Source organism: Delphinus delphis, chromosome 18 (assembly GCF_949987515.2).
Source record: "Delphinus delphis chromosome 18, mDelDel1.2, whole genome shotgun sequence".
In the NCBI taxonomy this organism is placed as follows: Eukaryota; Metazoa; Chordata; class Mammalia; order Artiodactyla; family Delphinidae; genus Delphinus; species Delphinus delphis.
In genome coordinates this window covers 18,834,693-18,854,563 of record NC_082700.1, presented here as the reverse complement: position 1 = coordinate 18,854,563, position 19,871 = coordinate 18,834,693, and the positions used below count along the sequence as shown (strand labels likewise).

The window sequence follows — 19,871 nt, the reverse complement described above, 5'->3', positions numbered from 1 at the left end:
TACCTAGTTTATTGTGGAAGTGTTTCCACAGTATAAACAATTGAGAGTGATAAGTCATGTAGTATAGAACAGAAAATGTTAATTCTCTGATTAAACAGTATCCTCAATGTTAATTCGTGTTTTTCCTTCTTAAAGAATTGCACAGTGAATCCAAAGGAAAGTATCCTGAAAAGAGTGAAGGATATTGGGTACATCTTTAAAGAGAAATTTGCTAAAGCTGTGGGACAGGGATGTATGGAAATTGGATCACAGGTAACTTGAGTTCATTTTGATTAGTGCCACTATATAGTAAATAATTTCAAATGCAACATCTGTCCCAGTTGTATAAATGCTGTAATAGTATCTGTCCAATAGTATAAAATATTGGAAGATACCATATCCCAGCTGCTTGTGTATGCTGCTGTTTATGGAAAGCTTTATGGGACAGCTCCTCTCACTCCATTACAGAAACCAAAAGTAAACATGCAGAAAATTTTAGAAGAATTGTAGAAAATTTAAAAAATACAGTAAGAAAAAAATCAAAATCTTGCTAACATTAAGTTTTTGGTGTATATTCTTTAACTTTTACATATATGAATATTCATGTGTACATATACTTATACAAATGGAATCATATTATACATGCCATTTATCAGTGATGTTATTTTTACTATTACTATTATTATTTCAGAAAATCTAAAACTTATATATGGTAAGCCAGTGGGCTCTGGATCAGAGCCCTGGGTTTATATCTGGTTCTATCATATATGAGCTGTCATCTAACTTCTCTGAGATTCAGGTTTCTATATTTGCTCTGCTTTTCTCTGTGGCATTAATGAGGTAATATATAAAATATATTTGAAAACTGTAATCTACTATACACATTTATTTCGGTGTAGTAAGGTTATATTTTGATTCCGTCTGTGTTTTAAACCATTATATTTAAAAGTTCTTTTTGGTTATATATGAAATTTGTACTCATAATTTGGAATGAAGGATTTTGGTGTGTGTTTGTCTGTGTGTGTGTGTGTGTTTATCTAAAATTTGACTGTTCTTTGGACTAATGAAAACTAGTTGTTTGATAACTTTTTGCTTATAAGATCAGGTAGGTCTGATTTTTGCCTTTGACCAATTTTATGGAAAGAGACTATTATCTTAATCCTGGAGAGCTATCTTGAAAATATGTGTTCTAGGTCACAAGAAGTATTACATTAGTATGTAAAATGGTTAAAATAGTACCAGGTACGTAATATATTCTTAGTACACATATATCTGTTGAATGATGTAGACTGAAGTGGAATGATAGAAAACCAACTACTGGACCCCTCCTCTTGAAAATTTATCAGGAATGTTAAAACCATCATTTTATACTTAAATCTTGAGTTGTAGACAAGCAAGCTTTTGTGATCTCTTGGTAGCCATATTCCTAAGAAGGGTCAGGAATGTGTCTCAAGAGAAAACTTTTAAAAAATCAGTAATTGTTATGGTTTTCTAAAATAGTGGGATCTAATTTTTTTTCTTTCTTTGTAGCGATACAAACTTGGAGTCCGATTGTATTACCGAGTAATGGAATCCATGCTTAAATCAGTAAGTTTAAAAGAATATAATAGAAAAAAAATTTAATGCTGACACAAAGAAGGCTTCAGTTAATTTTTTTTTAATCTGTTTTAGGAAGAAGAACGATTATCCATTCAAAATTTTAGGTAAATTTTTGTTTTAGTAAAACAATTTCTTCTTTTTTTAAAAGTAAATGTTACAAAATCATTCTTTTTTTCCTTTAGCAAACTCCTGAATGACAACATCTTTCATATGTCTTTGTTGGCATGCGCTCTTGAGGTTGTAATGGCTACATATAGCAGTAAGTTAAATTTTAGTAAATAAACATTTTAGTTCAATTTAAAGTTAAAAAAAACTTACCTAATGTGTGGTATGGGTTTTTGTGGTGGGCGGAATGGAGAAGTTAAGGAGTTAAGGAGAAGAAATGCATATTTTAGATCAGTATATACTGAAGAATGTAATTGGTCACCGTAATGTGGTCACCATAAAGTGGTTTATTAACCTGAATTATTTCATGTCATCTTGGGAATAGTTTCACTAGACTCCTATTCTGGACTATCCTGAATCCAGGAAGTGTACCTATTGAAACCCCTTCAAAGACTTATGAGACTGTAAAATGCCTGAGGAGTACTACTGAGCAGATTCCACTGATATGGAAGCACTGCTACATATATATTCTGTGGTTATGAAACGAAAGGTTGGAGCTAGAATCCACCAGATAAACAGAACAGAGGTCATCAATAGTGGTTTTTTTTTAAATATAATTTTAAACACGTATTATTTTGCAAATAATGTTGCAAATGTCCAAAAAAAGTTTTGTTTGCAAAAAACAACAGAAGAAAATTTATCTAAGGATACAAATATATAATAAAAGAGGAACTTAAATTAGTAAACAAATATGGACAACTGTGAATCCTCATTTATAACCAAGAAATGCATAATTAAAACATATTTACTAACCAATCAAATTGTCAAAATCTTAAAGAATCACTTCCTCTCTTAATCGAGGATTAATGAGACAGTTAAAATGGATATGCTAATGCATTGCTGGTTAGATGTTAAACGTGTCCCGGATACAAGTTTAGGGTGTTTAAACCTTTGAAAATTTGATATAAGCTGTGAGCCTTCTATCCAGGAAAGACATATATATGCACATACACTCAAACTTTGGAAGCCTATTTCCTAGGAGTCTGTGGACCCCAGAATAAAAAATTATGTTCTAAATAAAAATTTTTGTTTAGCCTTTCTACTGTGTTTTAATTTTTTGTTTGATAAAACCTTCAAACCAAAAAATATGTCATTCAAGGCTTAACATTTCATACCTAAGTTACGTTTTTCTTTCATTTTTAGGAAGTACATCTCAGAATCTGGATACTGGAACAGATTTGTCCTTCCCTTGGATTCTGAATGTACTTAATTTAAAAGCTTTTGATTTTTACAAAGTGATTGAAAGTTTTATCAAAGCAGAAGCCAACTTGACCAGAGAAATGATTAAACATTTAGAACGATGTGAACATCGAATCATGGAATCCCTTGCATGGCTCTCAGTAAGTAACTAGCTAAAATAGTTAAAGATATTCATATGCATATGGATAACAGTTATCTGTTAGTGAGAGGTATTTGTTAACATTTACCTCAAGAACAAATATGAATTTTTTTTTTTTTTTTACAAATATGAAATTTAATGAATAATGTTGTTTCAGTGTATAGCCCAAGAAACAAGTGGAATATTAGAATGGAGTTTTCTTTGAGCTCCCCAGACTGTCTGATACAGGGATTTATTTATGAATAGCTTTTCTTAAAGCTTGGCACTTCAAAACAAAGCAGAATTCTTTAAAGTATTTGGGAACTTTATTTAAAATAGAGGTGTCATGTATGAAAATTTAAATGTCTGCTCTTAAAATTTCAACAAAATGATGAAAAAAATTGAGATTATGCTATTGATATGATTTAAAAATACAGATTTTTAGTTCATTTTTATCTCATTTTTTTGTCCCATTGTTAAAGGTAATCCAAAAATCTACACAATTATAGTTATTGTTTATAGCATTATAAGGGCACAAAGCATATTCTCTAGGTAGTCTATTTATAGCATATAACCTATTGATAAGGCTTTATTTTAGTAAAGATGACATTTCCTATGTAGTAATAGTAAAATATTTATATGGAGTTCTTCTGTTATGCTCTTTAAATCTTCATAGTTGGGTAATACTTTGTTAAGCATCAGGTTTTTAGATTAATATAGAGTTGGTTTCTTCTGAAATTGTTGCATATGCTAAGCATATATCTTTTCATTTTTATCAGTATATAGAAATGGCAATAGAAAAATTAAGACTTTAGTTATATTAGAATCCTAATCTGTACATGTAAACCAAGTTTTACTTTTTTGATATTTTAAAAATGTAATGTCTAAGAGTAACTTGTTTCTTAGTGCTTTTCTTGTATTGCTGTATAGACAGAGTGGATAGAAAAGGAGAGAAGTATGGGAAGTTGATAGAAAGACACTATTGCTAAGATTGAATTGGGTAACTCCTTTATACAGGAGCTTCCACTGTAGAAGAAAAGGAGTGGTTAGGAGAAAACTCTCAGAATCCGGGGGTTAAATGAAAGTAGCAAAAATAAATAAATAGATCAATAAATGAAACAAGCAGATAGAGTACTTTTCAGAGGCTGTTGTGCCCTCTCTTCCTAGAAATTGAAATCAAGACATCACTGTATTATCTGAAAGTGACTATTCTCATTCTTTTAGAGAACTACTTTTATTTCCATCAGTACACATCTGCTGTATGCCTTGCATTGAGATAGACATTGTGAGGATATAGAAAAGACATGAGCTCTGAAAGTTGTGGAGGAAATAGTAGAAATGTATGGTTTAACAACTGCTTGTGCTCAAGCCTGTTTAGTTCAGTTACTGGTGTTCTAGGATTCAAAACAATATTCCTTTATTTTTGGAGAAAAAGTGACATGCACAAAGTCTGGAAAAGGGTATAATTTTTTAATAATAGGATGATGTGGAAGTCATAATAAGCCTCTGAATTTAAATTCTAAGTGTGGTATTTCTAGGGGATGAAATTATAGATGATTTTTAATGTTTGGATTTTTAAAAAATCAACACATACTACTGTTTTAATTGTAAAGAATGGAGTGGTGGTGGGTAACTGTGAAGATAAGTCATCCTACACAAACACAATATGTGAATTTTTCCTGTGAGAATAATTGACATTTTAGAGAAGAGACATACTATAGATCTATTTCAGCTTTCACAGGCTTTAGGATTTTTTTCTTTATTGAAGTATAACATATATACAGAAAAGTATATATCACAAGTTGTAGTTCAAAGGATTTTTTACAAATTAAATATACCCACATTACCAACATATACAATAGATCAAGAATCAGAGCAATGGAACACACCCATGATAATCAAAATCCAGATCAAGAATCAGAGCAAACTTTCATGGTTTTTTGATTCTGTATTATAATGAATCTCTCATTAAACTGTAGTGATTTATAAGAACATATTCAGTGTTGTTTACCTAGGGAAACATCAAGTGATATTATTACTTACTTTTACCTGTTGATAATTTAATGAAAGAAAGAACATCATTGTATTTTTAATGGTTGCATAGGGAAAGAGTTCAGTATCTTTACTTCACAATCTTGAGAAATAATAAAGAACAGAATAACTATAAGAAGGAATAAGCACACTTCTGTTTATTTTGATCCCAGAGAGATTAACAGGCAATATATGAATGTAAAATGCTAAACAATCTATTGAAAAACCTAGTGAAATCTTGTTCTCTGGAAATTTGGAAGATTAGAGGTGGTTTAAAATGAACCATACCTAGGGCTTCCCTGGTGGTGCAGTGGTTGGGGGTCCGCCTGCCGATGCAGGGGATGCGGGTTCGTGCCCTGGTCCGGGAAGATCCCGCATGCCGCGGAGCCGCTGGGCCCGTGAGCCATGGCCGCTGAGCCTGCACGTCCGGAGCCTGTGCTCCACAACGGGAGAGGCCACAGCAGTGAGAGGCCCTGTACCACCAAAAAAAACAAAAACAAACAAACAAACAAAAAATGAACCATACCTAAGCGTTAGATTGAATGACCTCCGGATGTTTAGACCTCTTAAATCTGCTAAGCAGTTTATAATGCCAGCAGATGATGAGGTGAGATTTGGATATTTTACTTTCAGTATATTCAAACTGTATCCGATGTTTTTGGTAAAATCTTTGTAAACTGAAGTAGACCAGGTACTTTATTCTCTAAATGGTCTTTTTTGTGGGCGACTATGGACTTTCCCTGTTGATCTCCCCACATCTCTTGCTGCCTTAATACTATTTCTCTCACAGCCACCTGAGAAATTTTTTCATAAATGCAGAACAAATCTCATTATGCTAATTCCTCAAATAAAAACCTTTTGTAGGGGACCTATGCATCTGGTAATATTAAAGATAGAATCCTGGGGAGCTTCAACATTTAAGCGATAAACAGAAAAGAGAAGCCTATAAAAGAGATTGAGGCATCTGATATTCCTCCTCAGAGACTGGAGGAGTATCAGAAGTGGTGTCATACTCGCTCTCTGAAAGAGAGGGTACTGAAAGGTCTGAGTGAGCGCTTGCTGTTTCAGACACTGTAGGAGCAGTCAGTAAGAACTGAAGAGTGTTCATTAGTTTCAGCAATAAGGAAGCCACTGGTGAAGGTAGCGAGGACTGTTACAAGAAGTGGTGGGGGCAGGAGTAGATTGCAGTGGAATTTGGATGAGATGTGAGTGAGAGATAAAGTGGAGACAGTCATTATAGATAGCTTTCATCAGTCTCGTCTGAGAAGGGAAGTAAACGTATAGCTGGAGGTATGTGAGGTGGAGGGAAGATTAGTTTTTAAGATGGGAAGGGAAGGATTAAATGTTGACAGAAAAGAGCCATTAGAAATGTTATCTATTGCTGGATGACACATTAGTGGCTTAAAACAATCATTTTATTTTGCTCATGATTCTGTGGGTCAGGGATTTGGGAAGAGCTTGACTGTGCACTTCATCCCTGACCATGTAGTATCAGCTGGTGTCTGAGGCGGGATCCACTTCCAAGATGCTTCTTAACTCGCAAGTCTGGAACCTTGCTGCTTCTTGGTATGTGCTTACCTCTCCCTTCCTTTCTTTCTTTTTCCCTCCTCATCTCATCCTTCTGGGCTTCTCATGTGAGAAACTATGCATCTTATAGCATTTTGGTTTTAGAGTACTTGTGCTTCTTACACAGCAGCTCTTTATCACTGGTTTTAGGCAATTTGATTATGGTGTGCCTTGGTTTAATTTTCTTCATGTTTCTCTTGTTTGGAGTTCTGCTTCGAAAGGTGAGCTTATAGGTTTCATCAAATCTGGACATTTGGGGCCATTATTTCCTTAAAATGTTTTTGTTGACTCCCGCCACCCCTTCCCTCAGGGATTCCAGTCATACATGTATTAGGTCACTTGAAGTTGTCCCACAGCTCACATCATGATGCTCTGTTCTTCTTTTTTTTTGGTTCCAGATGTTTTTGTTTCTGTTTCGTTTGAAATAGTTTCTATAGCTATGTCTTCAAGTTCATTAATTTTTTCTGCTAAAATGTCTAATTTGCTATTCCATCTACTATATTTTTAATCTTAGGTATTCTGTTTTTCATCTCTAGAAGTTTGACTTGAATCCTTTTCTAAATCTTCCATATCTCTCTTTAACATATTTGTGCTTTCCTTTACTTTCTTAAACATATGGAATATAGTTATAATGATTGTTTTAAAGTTCCCGTTTACTAATTCTAACATCTATGTCTTTTTAGGACTGTTTCTGTTAACTGATACTTCTCCTTTCAAGGGTCATGTTTTTCTGGGTTTTTTTTGTTTGTTTGTTTGTTTGTTTTTGTCTGCTTGATGACTTCTTATTGGATGCCAGACATTGTGAATTTTACCTTGATGACTTCTTATTGGATGCCAGACATTGTGAATTTTATCCTGGATATTTTTATATTCCTTTCACTATTCTCGAGCTGTGTTTTGGGACTCAGTTTAGTTACTTGGAAACGGTTTGATCTTTTAAAGACTTTTGTTGTTGTTTATAGACAAAGCCAGGGCAGTCTTTAATCTATGGCTAATTTCTCCCCACTGTTGAGGCAGTCCCCTTCTGAGTACTCTACCTGATGTCCCATATATTACAAGGTTTTTCCACCCTGGCTGGTGGAAATCAAAACTCTTCTTGGCCCTATGTCAGCTCCTGGAATGGTTCTTTTTCTGGCTTTGGGTAGTTTTCCTGCACTGATCAGTACTAGGGTGAAAACTTGAGAGTAACCCTCTGCAGCCTCCTGGAGCTCTGTCTTTGCAGCTCTCTCCTTTCTGTGTAACTCTCTGCTCTGCTATTCTGTCCTGCTAATTTGAACTGCCTTAGCTTTCTTGAATTCTCAACTCTGTTTTCTCCAACCGGGCAGACCACTGGGATCTATTTCAGTTTTTCCTCCCTGTGTTGTAGCCTGGGAACTGTCTCCAGGCAAAGGTGGGGCTTACCATTTGCTTTCTTTCTCTCACAGATTACTGTCCTATACTGTTTGTTGTTCATTGTCTGAAAACTATTATTTCATTTATGTTGTTCGATTTTGTAGTTGAGACAAATCTGATCTCTGCTCCTTCATCACAGCCGAAAGAGTTATGTACAGTATTTAGTGATTGATAAAGTATTTTTAAATATGTATACTTAAAGGGTATCATTTCTATTTTCCTGTATTAAATGCATCATATCTTCTGAATAATATTGTTTCGGAGTGGTACTTACTATATGGAGAGCATAGAAGTACTAGTAATTAACTGTTGTATTTAATTTTAATAAGTCACAAGAAAACTGAGCCTCCTTTAAATGTTGTCAAATATAGCTGACTCATTAAATTGGGTTTTGTCGTACTGTTTTTTTTGTAGTCACTAAACATTAGCAGGTTTCTTCATTCAGTTGCACAAATGTTTGGCCAGAGCACTTTTACAAAAGAAAAGATTAAAACTGTTTCCATTTTATTATTTTTCCAAAATTTAAATGAAGACCAGTTTTACATGTCAGTACAGTTGTAATGAATAGCTTGTATTTTTAGAGTCCTGATTTGATGACAAACTTGTAAACAAATTTTTAAGCTTCTTTGGTATTCTTTGAAATGTCAGACTTGACAGGAAATGAACACAAAAGGGAGAAAAGCCTGTGGCTCTGAAAAAGCCAGAAAGGATATCTGTTGTATATTTGGATGGTAGATCATTAACCTCTGGTGCACTTTGCACAATGGTTTTAGTATTTACCATTAGACATTATTTTTTTCAAAAGTTATATTTTACTGAGAACTATGTCTCAGGAAGGTGAATGAAATGTAAGATAATGATTAAGCCATATTTAATACTGTTTAAAAATATGGGTAAGGATGGTGAAGTAATATGATACCATATACTATATTTATATAGCAACCATGCTACTATAATGAAAAATGTTTTATGTTGGGTTTTTAAAAGCTCCTCACGAGTTATTTTTTTTAAAAAACCATATATTTTATCTCTTTGCCAGCAAGAGAAAACATTTATTTTTAAAAAGTCTGATTCTTTCTGAAAATATCACTAAGGCTTTAACCTTTCACTCTGACCCAACATGTTCCTAATTTCTTGCCCTTAATTCCCGTAACTGACTAGTAGCTTCTCAAGTGATTTAGGAGATTTGACTTTACCTTTCAAAACTGAAATTATTTTATTTTGTTCTAAATACAACTTTGCTTCCCAATATCTATATTTTTATATTACTTTTCAAGTCATCCAGGCTTGAATACTGAGCATTTTTTCCTTCTTTTTCACTATAGTTAGATATAGTCTTGTAATTAAAAAAACAGAAACCAAAACCCAAAAAACTTTACCATGTCCTTTATATTTGTTTCATTATTATGTTAAAGATCTGTTTTCATTTACATTTCCCTAAATCAGATCATCACGTCCTTGCATTTAACATATTATTATAGACTCCTGCTTGGTCTCCCAGCTTAGGCACTACCCTCTATTTTATACTTTGGTGCTAAATTAATATTCCTAAATGCTTATTCATGCCATACTCCTGTTCAGGAACCTACAGTAGCTCTGCATTCCCATGTAGAAAAATGTAGCCTCTTTACTCTGGTTGTGATAATCTGGCCCTGCCTTACCTTGCTAGCCTTCCACTATTCCTCAGACACTTACTGTGTGCAGAGAGTTCTTTCATCTCTTGAGCAAACCACATTTATCTAGTGAGAGTGAGTATGGCCTAGTGTGGGACGTGGAATCAGAAGACCTGGCATTAGGGCCTAGCTCTTTCATGTACAAGTTAATGTCTTTGTCTTAGTTTCTTGCTTTGTAAATTGAGACAGACCAAAAGATTTGAATATTTCTAGCTCAAATATTTTATAAGTCTACAAAACTGTTTAAGTGTTGAGAATTATTTGCCACTACTGAAGGTGGATCCATATTCTTTTAGATTGCTTCACAATTTATAACATTTTGAAGAAACATTTTTCAAAAAAAGGTAACGCAGAGGTCTCATTTCCGTATTCTCCTTTAGCTCAGTTTTTCTCAATTCTCTTTGGGCCATACCTGATATGTGTACACCAGATATTTTAAAGGAATTATACTTTCTCCTGTGAGGTATCTAAGGACATGGAAAATAGCCCCTATCCTTTAAGAGGCTTGGAACTTAGTAGAAAAGTAACTCACTGTAATATACTGTGAAATAAGATAAACCATGAGGGTCAAAGGAGGAAGTGATCAATCATATGCGGATGGGAAAAGACTTAACAACAGGTGTGGAAATGTGGACACAAGTAGGAAAGCCTAGCATGAGGTACTTTGGGGGAAAATTATGGCCCAGCATTGGCAGTGGTAGATGAGTACTGATTTAAGACTAGTAGTTTAGTCTTAAAAGTTAGAGTTTTTAGCCTTGTGAAAAGTGGAGAGCTAACTCTCTTGATAAATGAGATATTATACAAAAATGAATGTACCAGATAATTTTATGTGCTAGTTGACAGTAAAATGTGTGTGTGTGTGTGTGTGTGTGGAGACACACACAACTTTTTTGAGGGAAATAATCTTGAAATAGAATACATGCTTTTGTCTTTGAAAGAGCGTGTTTAAAGTAATTTTACTTTTTCTTTTTGAGCCAGGGACATCATTATAAGCATTAATATATTATTCATGGGCTAGACTGCTCATTTGCCTGTGGAAAATATTGTGCTCTTTACCTAGTGTTTTAGTTTTTTCTGCCCTTCCCCTCCCTTTCCTTGTGAATTATTCTGTATTTATCACTATTTCAAGTTCTACCAGACCATGATGCCTGCTGCCTCTAACTTGCTCTCCTAAGCTAATTAAATCAATATGCACTATTGTCAATGCCCTTTGTCCTTTTGGATTTTTGGCACAATGGTATTGATAAAGTCCTTTTCTTACTTCCAGGCTGAGGGTTATTTTCTTAGTACTAGTTTTCAAACTTCAATATCCATGGAGATCTTATTAAAATATACTTTCTTATCAAGTGGTTCTAGGGCGGGGCTTGCAATTCAGCATTTCTCACAGGCCCCCAGATGGTTCTGACGTTGCTAGCCCACGGGCCACTCTTTAGAAGAGCCAGATTCTAGATGACCCTACATTACTGGGCTTTAAAATGAAATACTCTGTTGGTTCTTTACACTAAATCCGCAAGGTAGGTGTAGCCATGAATCTAATTTCCCGTATGAGGAAAGAGAAACACAGAATATTTGTGTCCCACCTGACAGCTAATTAGCAATGGATGGAAGGCAGCTAATACTCCTTGACCGGTTGCAATGTGCTGTGCACCAAAAGTATTTGTCTAATTTAATTCTCATAATAATCTGTGATGTCACTAATACTCTTTTCATTTTACAAAAGTGGAAACAGGCTCAGGAAGGTTAAGCAGTTTGTCTAAGGTCACACACTTGGCATTTGAACCCAGATTGGTTTGATTCCAAATTCCACATTGGTCTAGTAAAGTGCCCTTCTCATTGTACCACATCTTTTCTGTTTATTCATCCACCCTTTTTATTACCACTGTAACATGTAGTCAAGCATATGAGACAGTATAAAATTTTATTCTAAGTGAAAATATATATAATACATTTTTTATCTTGAGTAACAAGGTGAGTGTTTTGCCCTAGAGCTAGTCAGTAATAGGAAGTGGGGAAGGTACTACCCTTTGTTGACCAGCTCCTTTGTGTAGTGCACACTCACTGGTGATCTACTGGATTCTTCAGGAAGAAAAGATTAGAAGACCTTACAAAAAGAGCAAACTATATTTTAAAAGGAGTTACTGCTGTGTCTATATGTTTCATTTAGGTAACTCTTAGAATGAGATTTTAATTTAATAATATAAGTATTTTTAGAATCCATGATAGTTTAGGGTTGATAAAATTAGGTATTTGGATCCCCTCAAGGAGATGGAAGGGAAGGGTGGGAATGAGGTAAAATGGAAAACCAGGTCTCTTTTCATAGACTGAAATGTGAAAACTGAGTTTTTTCTGAGTTTTTAATGAAAGATTCCAGGTATGCCTAAAGTCTTCTATAAGAATGAAAAAATGTAAAGCCCAAGAAGGGAAAATAAAGGAAGGCAATATCTTAGAAATAAAATTTTTAATAGTGACCTTGTGTTCTCCAGTGGTCTAGAGAGAAATTAAAAAATACAGATATGCAGAAAAAGTACAAAAATAAGGATAGTAACTTACTTAGTTCATACGAATAATTATCCACTAAAATGTGAATAGATGGTTGCTTTATAAAGCGCTAATACTCTAAGCTCAATTTAATAAAATAACTCTCTTTCTTCTTCATAATTAAGCCATTGAAGAATCAATGAGGCATTAAATGGTTTTTTATGTTGTTCTTCATCTGTTAAAAAACAACAAACAGAAAACCCAAAGAAACTGAGATAGATAACTGTTATAAATTATTGCATGTCTTCTCCTGTATTGAATGTTTACGTGAGCCTGAGTTCTTGATCCAGATCTGTTTATGGTTTTAAGCATAAAATTTTCTTCATATCTAAACCTTTGCTCAGGTGCCATCTTGTCTTGAACCCTGTGCTTGACCCCTCAGTCTATTCTTTTCTCTATGTACTTGTCTCCTTCTTTCTTTAGAACACTCTGACACACATGAGAAATTGCTAGAGTTCACTGTGGAGGACACAGTGAAGTATTCAAGACTTGTCTGTTCATGTCTCCCTTCCCCCTCCCCCATTGTCCATACTATACATTCTCCTTGTTCATGAATTGGCACAAGGGACTAAAGAAATTCAGGGATATAAAAAAAAAATCTCAAACTCAGAAATGTCCCTTAGGTAGCTCATAGAAACTTGCTTTAGAAAGCAGTGCTTGTAAAAAGCTCATCACTAGCTTACATATTTGGAATCTTTCCTGATCATCATACAGAGCTGCATCAAAATGACCCTCACTTACGCATATTACATTTCAGTGTAGAAGTCATAATAGGTAACATTTTTGCATGTATGCTGATACAGGCACTATTAAAAGTGCTGAAATGTGTTAACTCATTTATTTTGCACAACTCTGTGAAGGAGATCACCACTTCATAGATGAAAAAACTGAGGTACAGAGAAATTGAGACTGTTTCCCTTACCCACAAAACTAAGTTGATAGCAGAGCTAGAATTTTAACTCAGACTATCTGGTTCCAGAGACTGTGCTCGTAACCTCTATGCTGTCTCACGGTGTGTATTAGTTTACTGCTGGGTATATGCACTATCGTGATTAGTTTCTTTATTCATGTTTTATCTGTGTTTGTGTCACTGTGCGGTAGCAGAAGGAGCCTGGGCTTTGGCGTCACCACATCTCATTTAATCTTCACAGAAGGTAAACATTGCTGTTCCTGTTTTATAGATAGGAAAAGCTGAGGTTCATTCAAAGATGCCAGGTAACTTGCTTTGGTGTGATTCTGAGCAAGTTATACCTCTGTATCTCAGATTTTCTCATCTGTAAAATGGGCATGATAATACTTATCAGAGTTGTTGTGAGGAATAAATGGACATTTATGAGAATGGAACATTTTAGAAACATCACAATTAATTGTTAGTTTCCTTCAGTTCATTGTCTTTACAGTGATGTCCTAAGAACAGAGAACTGAGAACACGGTTAAACAGTATTGGATCTGTTTATCCCAGCTTACTACAAGTATGTAGAACTCTTCTCTTCTCCCAAGGCACCTCCCCCTCCCTCACTGCCTTCTCAAAATGGAATAAGTTCAGGGAGAAAGAGGTGTAACTGAATTCCAGCATTGTTAAATGTGGGCAGTGTTCTCTGTTATACTGCAGTTGGAATTTGTTATGGTGCTTTTAGTTATGAATCATGTCAGTAATTACCCTGAGGGCAGTGTTCATTATTCAAGTACAGACAAGAAGGGAGATTGTAGCAGTTGTAGAAGAATAGCTTGGAAATCTCCTCTGTACTTAACCTGTGGAAATGGAAGCACTTGTACTCTTGGTCAGAGAGTATCTTCTACAAGGTCATGATGTTAGAAAATTACCTGAATATAGTCTGAGAATTTTCAGTCTCTAAACTTGTATCATATCATATCCTGACTGTAATAGTGAGGAAGGACTCTGGAATCTAGATGTGCAAGAAACAAAAAGTAGAAGAATCTTACGAGATCTCAATTCTATTTAATGTATTTTCTGAATTCCTCCAGCCAAATCAGAGGCTGTTATTAATGGTGAGTTTAGTAAAATTTTAGAACCACTGTAGGGCAATTGTTCTTAAACCATCTAAGTTCAGTTACCTTTAAGTATAAAATAGATCCAACTTTTTGGCATTTATCTTTTCCAGATATTTAGGTCATGTTTTTAAAATTAAACTGTCATAACCTAGTCTGTTTTAAAATGCATGTGAGTGACCTTTGCATTTGTGGTTTTATTAATTTACATGTTGGTTCTTAGTATTTTCTGTTATTGTCAGAAATACCCAAATATCAAAAGTATTTGGTGTCTTCCTGTACTTGCTAGATTTAGAACATGATTTAAAAAAACTTACAATAGGAAACAGCTGTATTTGTGTCTCACTCTTTCAAAAAACCTTTTTATTATTCTTGCTCAGTTTCATTGTTTCTTGCCTCCATTAAATTATAACATAATTTCTCTTAGATTTTGATTATACTCTTTAAGAATTCTCAAAGGCTAACATTTGTCTTTTAGATTTTGATTACACTCTAAGAATTCTCAGAGACTAACGTAAGTCTATCTTGCTATCTTTTGTTTCATTTCCTTTTTAGAATTTAATATCTGGTCATTTTTATCCTCATTAATAAAGTAATAAAAAGTATTATTTTTATTACTATCTGGTCATTATACTGACCCTTTCCATGTTTTAAGATAATTTAATAGTCTAAAAGTTTTATTTACAGATTAAGTAATGCTAGTTTTTATAACTTAAGTTTTACCATTTTGATTTTTTTTCTCTTAAACATTAAAATGAGAGAGGTAAAGTAAAATGACTTATCTTTTACTAATACATGAGTAATAAACAAAAATGAACATAGGATTCCCTAATCCAGTACTGAACTCGTGAAAATATAAACTTATTCTTGAAAATATAAGCTTTTGCATTATCTTTGTAATAGGCATACTGGACACTTTTAATACTGTGTACTTTTAGACCAGAACCTAACTCACGTATTCGAACAGGGTTGTCTGAACATAAACCTTTTCACATTTCAGTTTCAAATGAAGAATGAATAGCCTGAGTAGATGGAGATGGGTAAAAATTACCATAATAATGCAAAAATGATATCCCTGACCTTTGTAATTATTTCTCTAGGAACAACTCTGTAATCTCTTGTAGACAAACTATTTATACATGGCCTTTTTTATTTTTTAGCACATGTCCATACTTTTTCCTTCTCTTAAGTAGCTAAGATTATATTATGTGTGTTTCAGTCTAAAGAAGTCTCATGAGACCACAACACAAAGTATAGCAATTTTTCCACAACAATTTTGAAACCAGTTATTTTGGCCATAGCAAAAATTACATATGTGACATATAAACCAAAAGGTGTAATTTTTTTAGCTCTATGTTTTAAGTACTATTCATTTTTATTTAAATAAATGGCTGCCTCTGTTTTCATCAAATACTATACATAAAATCCTTTTTCCTGAAAAGCCTAAATTTTAGTCCAGTGTAAATATTTTAAACTCATGTAATTAAATACATTTCTTTACTTTAAAATAAAGAATTATAATAAAATGATTCATAGATTTTTATGCCCTATTAAAATATCAGCTAACAATTAGTAATTGATTAAACAGTTGGAAAATTATCATTTTTTAAAGAAAATTAAATTGAAGATTATATCGTTCATAATATAAGAATTTGTTTTGATGAAAAAGCCCTTTGCATGTTATTTGTTAGCAACAATGAAAGGGTTTAAGTAGTATAACTTTTTCTTGTGTAACTAAGACTGTGTAATTGCTTTTAAAAACAAGACTATCTCTGGTTTAAAATAGCAAAATGACCACACATTTTTACCTCCTTTCTCCCCCAAAACCCTACACAAGTGACAGAAAAGGGAAGAAACCACATGGCAGTGAATTTCAGCAGTACCAAGACTATGAAGTGGGAAGTTTAGGGGTTAATTCAATTTTGAGGATAAAAAGTAAAAGAGGTGTCTGTTTGATGGATACAACGAAGTAGAGAAAACTACTGAATACAGTAGGCGAAGACTCCCACAGTGGAAGTGGGATTCTTAGCCTCTAAGTTCAAAGTAATAATAGAAGGTACAGAGAGTGTGGCAGTAATCAGGAGAGTTTTTCTAGGGTGCTGTCTGCCACCGGCTCTCAAACTTTTGCATGTATCAAAAGGCTGGAGGGCTTGTTAAAAGACAGATTAAAGGGCTTCCCTGGTGGCGCAGTGGTTGCGAGTCCGCCTGCCGATGCAGGGGACGTGGGTTCGTGCCCCGGTCCGGGAGAGGCCACAACAGTGAGAGGCCTGTGTACCGCAAAAAAAAAAAAAAAAAAAGACAGATTGCAGGTTCCTGGGCCTAACCTCAAAGGTTCTAGGGTAGGATCCAAGAATTTGTATTTCTAACATGTTTCCAGGTGATGGCTAATGCTGGTCTAGCCACCACATTTTGAGAACCACTGGTCCATGAAACATCTGGACCAATGCCTCACCTCAGGCCATGCTGGCTTATAGGAATCAGGAAAATGAACTGCCTCCCTCTGTACTAGTGAATTAGAAAAAGATGCCCCTCTGGATGCAACCACCCCTGGCTTGCTATGCAGAGTTTACAGTGAAGCCCCGTGCTTTCGTGTAGTGCACAAATTATATAGATGTATGCCTGGTCCTATCCCAGCTTCCGTGTACACATACAGGGCTGTGCTGTCCTGCTGGTGCCTGCAGGAGAAGCAGAGCAGAAATTGTGGTGAATCCAGACTTCTACAATAGACCTGAAGAAAAAAACAAATAGAAAGGTGATTCTGCCTAAAAGGAAAATATATAAAACTACTGTGCTGCTAGGATATAGTCCCCTTATTTTGGTATTTTGGGGTACCTCAATTCAGTATCTGTGTATTCATCTCTAAAAGAAAGACCAGAAAAAATGGAGGACACAAAATAATAATTTTTTAAAAATTTAACGGAAGAGGGACTTCCCTGGTGGCGCAGTGGTTAAGAACCCGCCTGCCAGCACAGGGGACATGGGTTCGAGCCCCGGACCGGGAGGATCCCACATGCCACGGTGCAACTAGGCCCGTGCACCACAACTGAGCCTGTGCTCTAGAGCCCATGAGCCACAACTACCGAGCCTGCATGCTGCAACTACTGAAGCCCGCCTGCCTAGAGCCCGTGCTCCACAGCAAGAGAAGCCACTGCAGTGAGAAGCCCGCGCACCGCAACAAAGAGTAGCCTCCGCTCGCCTGAACTAGAGAAAGCCCGCGTGCAGCAACGAAGACCCAATGCAGCCAAAAAAAAAAAAAAAAAATTAATGGAAGAAAAGTTTCTAAGCCAGTCAGAGATGGGAGGCATCAGATGGAAAGGGCTCAGAGTACCAAGCAGGATGAATAAATACAGATACATCTCGTGAAAATTCAGAATTCCATAGGCAATGAGAAAATTATAAAAAGGTTCTAGAGAGAAGAAGTAAATTATTTACAGTAGAATAAGATCCAGATCAGCATTGCAGTTCTTACCAGGAATACTGGATGTTTGATAAACTAGAATTCTGTAGCTGACCTACACGTCAAACGGGAGGGTAAAGTGAAACAGTTTTCAGACATGCAAGGACTTAGAAAGTTCATCTCTTAGAAAGTTCATCTCTTAACATCCATTTTAAAATAAAATTACTAGAGAATATGCTTGAGCAAATTAAAAAAAAAAAAAAAAGAAATCCTAGAAGGGAGAAATCATGAGACCTAAGAAAGAGTGAATCTGTCACAAGAGTGCAGAGAGGAAAAAACTGGAAAATCCTAGGATGCAGCAGGCCTACAAAACAGTGATTCCAAAAGAGAAGTCAAATAATTCCATGAAGAATGTCTTCAAGACATAGTTTCTTTTAACAACTGTATAACCTCATTTAAATGGTGGGGATTCAACAGATACAGTTTAAGATTCATAAATCGAGTAATAAGAGTTATGGTGATAACTACAGGAGTTGAATTCTTGTATCAGAGTACTATTGACAAAGGAAAATTTGCCTTTTTTTCCTTGGGTTTTTGAAGAATTGAATGAACTATAGGTTTGGTGAAATAAAAGTTTCTTTGCATTTTTGTGTGTGGGTACGTATGCGACATGTATTAGAACGACATTGATAAATACAGAGTAGGTACTGTGTAGGTAAATATTGGTTATTAAAAATGAATCTTCAGTCTGGCAGGCAAGTAACATCTAATTTGTTCTTAACTCTAAGCCCCTTCATTTCAATCTCTGATCCCTCTATTTTAATCCTATGTTATGTGCTATGGAAAATACAAAGTACAAAACATAATCCCTTTCCTCAAGGAGGTTGAGGTGTCTAGTTAGGAAAATAAGACATAGCCCATGTAAAAAGATAGCTAACAAAGGCAGTAAGAAAAAAGGATACCAGATAAGTGATAAAGACAATAAAAAACCTTCATTATCAAAGGTTTTGTTTAGGAGTCGAACTGGGCCTTGTAGGATGGAAAGGGTTTCATCAGAGAAGGGGGCAGACTGGGGTGGGGGAGGAGCAAGTAGTGTGTCATGTGTCTAAATATCTAGAGTCAAAAAAGTGAGAGTTATAAATACAGGACAAGTAGGGGACCAACCTGCAGTGGAAGAATCATGTTTGGAAGACAGAAACCAGAAAATTGAGTAGGTCAGGGCCATATTTTGGACAATCTGGTACTTTAGAGCTGGATTTTTCCTCTCAGTCAATGGAGAGTCTGACACCTTTTAAAATTGAACAGTAAGTGACCAGCATAAAGTGGTGATTTAATAGGTGAATCTGGTTGATCTATCGTGGATGGGTTGAGGGAAGAAACTAGAAAGCAGGCTGAGCGAGGGAGCAACCGCAGTAGTCCCAGTGTTACATGGGAACAGTGGTGATAGTGGTTATTAAAAGGAAGGAATGGATGGACGTCTTAACTGACTAGAATGAGAAACAGTATGTGAGACATGGCATGGACCTTACATGTTATCTAGTCCAAACCTCTTAGATGAGATGAAGGGGTCAACATAGTTATACTAGTTTGTAGCAAAGCCCTGACTAGAACTCCGGTCCATCTTTTAATAGAACTTTAAGGTTTATTCATTCAGCAGTGAATTGCAGAGACCTGTTATGTGCCAGGCACTAATAGAGGAGGAGTTCTAGGTATTTTCTCTTTCTCTCCCATCCGTGTTATCCTTAGTTTTCTGACTGTAGCACAGGAGGTGGCACACACAGCCCACAGGCCAGCCACTCGACTTTGCACATACAGTCTTACTGGAGCGCAGCCATGCTCGCTCATTTCTGTTGTCTGTGGCTGCTCTTGCACTGTGATGCGGAGATGAGAAGTTGCAGCAGGACTGTGTAGCCTGCAGGCCTAAAATATTTACGTATAACCCTTGAAGAAAAGGTTTTCTGATTCCTGATGTACAGTATTAACATGCTTCCCCAAATCTTACACATAGATAAGTGTCATAACCTTCCATATCTCTTCTATACTGTTTCCCATCCCGTTCCTTATTATTATTTTTTGTTTTGGTTTCTTGTGTTTCTTTTTGTAAAACAAGCAGATATATGTATGCTTTCTTATTTGGCCTTTTTCTTACAAAAAAGGTAGTATACTATATGTACTCTTTTACACTTTACTTTTTTCATTTAAC

At 35.3% G+C, this 19,871-nt stretch overlaps 1 protein-coding gene across 4 annotated transcripts in view; it reads left to right on the top strand.

Annotated features, from left to right (window-relative positions):
* The window catches only part of RB1 (RB transcriptional corepressor 1), a 131,767-nt gene that overhangs the window by 61,273 nt on the left and 50,623 nt on the right, over positions 1-19,871 (top strand). For all 4 annotated transcript variants that reach the window (XM_059996218.1, XM_059996220.1, XM_059996221.1 and 1 more), the window contains exons 13-17: positions 136-252; positions 1,510-1,566; positions 1,651-1,682; positions 1,761-1,837; positions 2,887-3,083. In XM_059996218.1, coding sequence (XP_059852201.1) covers positions 136-252; positions 1,510-1,566; positions 1,651-1,682; positions 1,761-1,837; positions 2,887-3,083 — 480 coding nt within the window. The remainder of the gene's footprint in view (positions 1-135; positions 253-1,509; positions 1,567-1,650; positions 1,683-1,760; positions 1,838-2,886; positions 3,084-19,871) is intronic.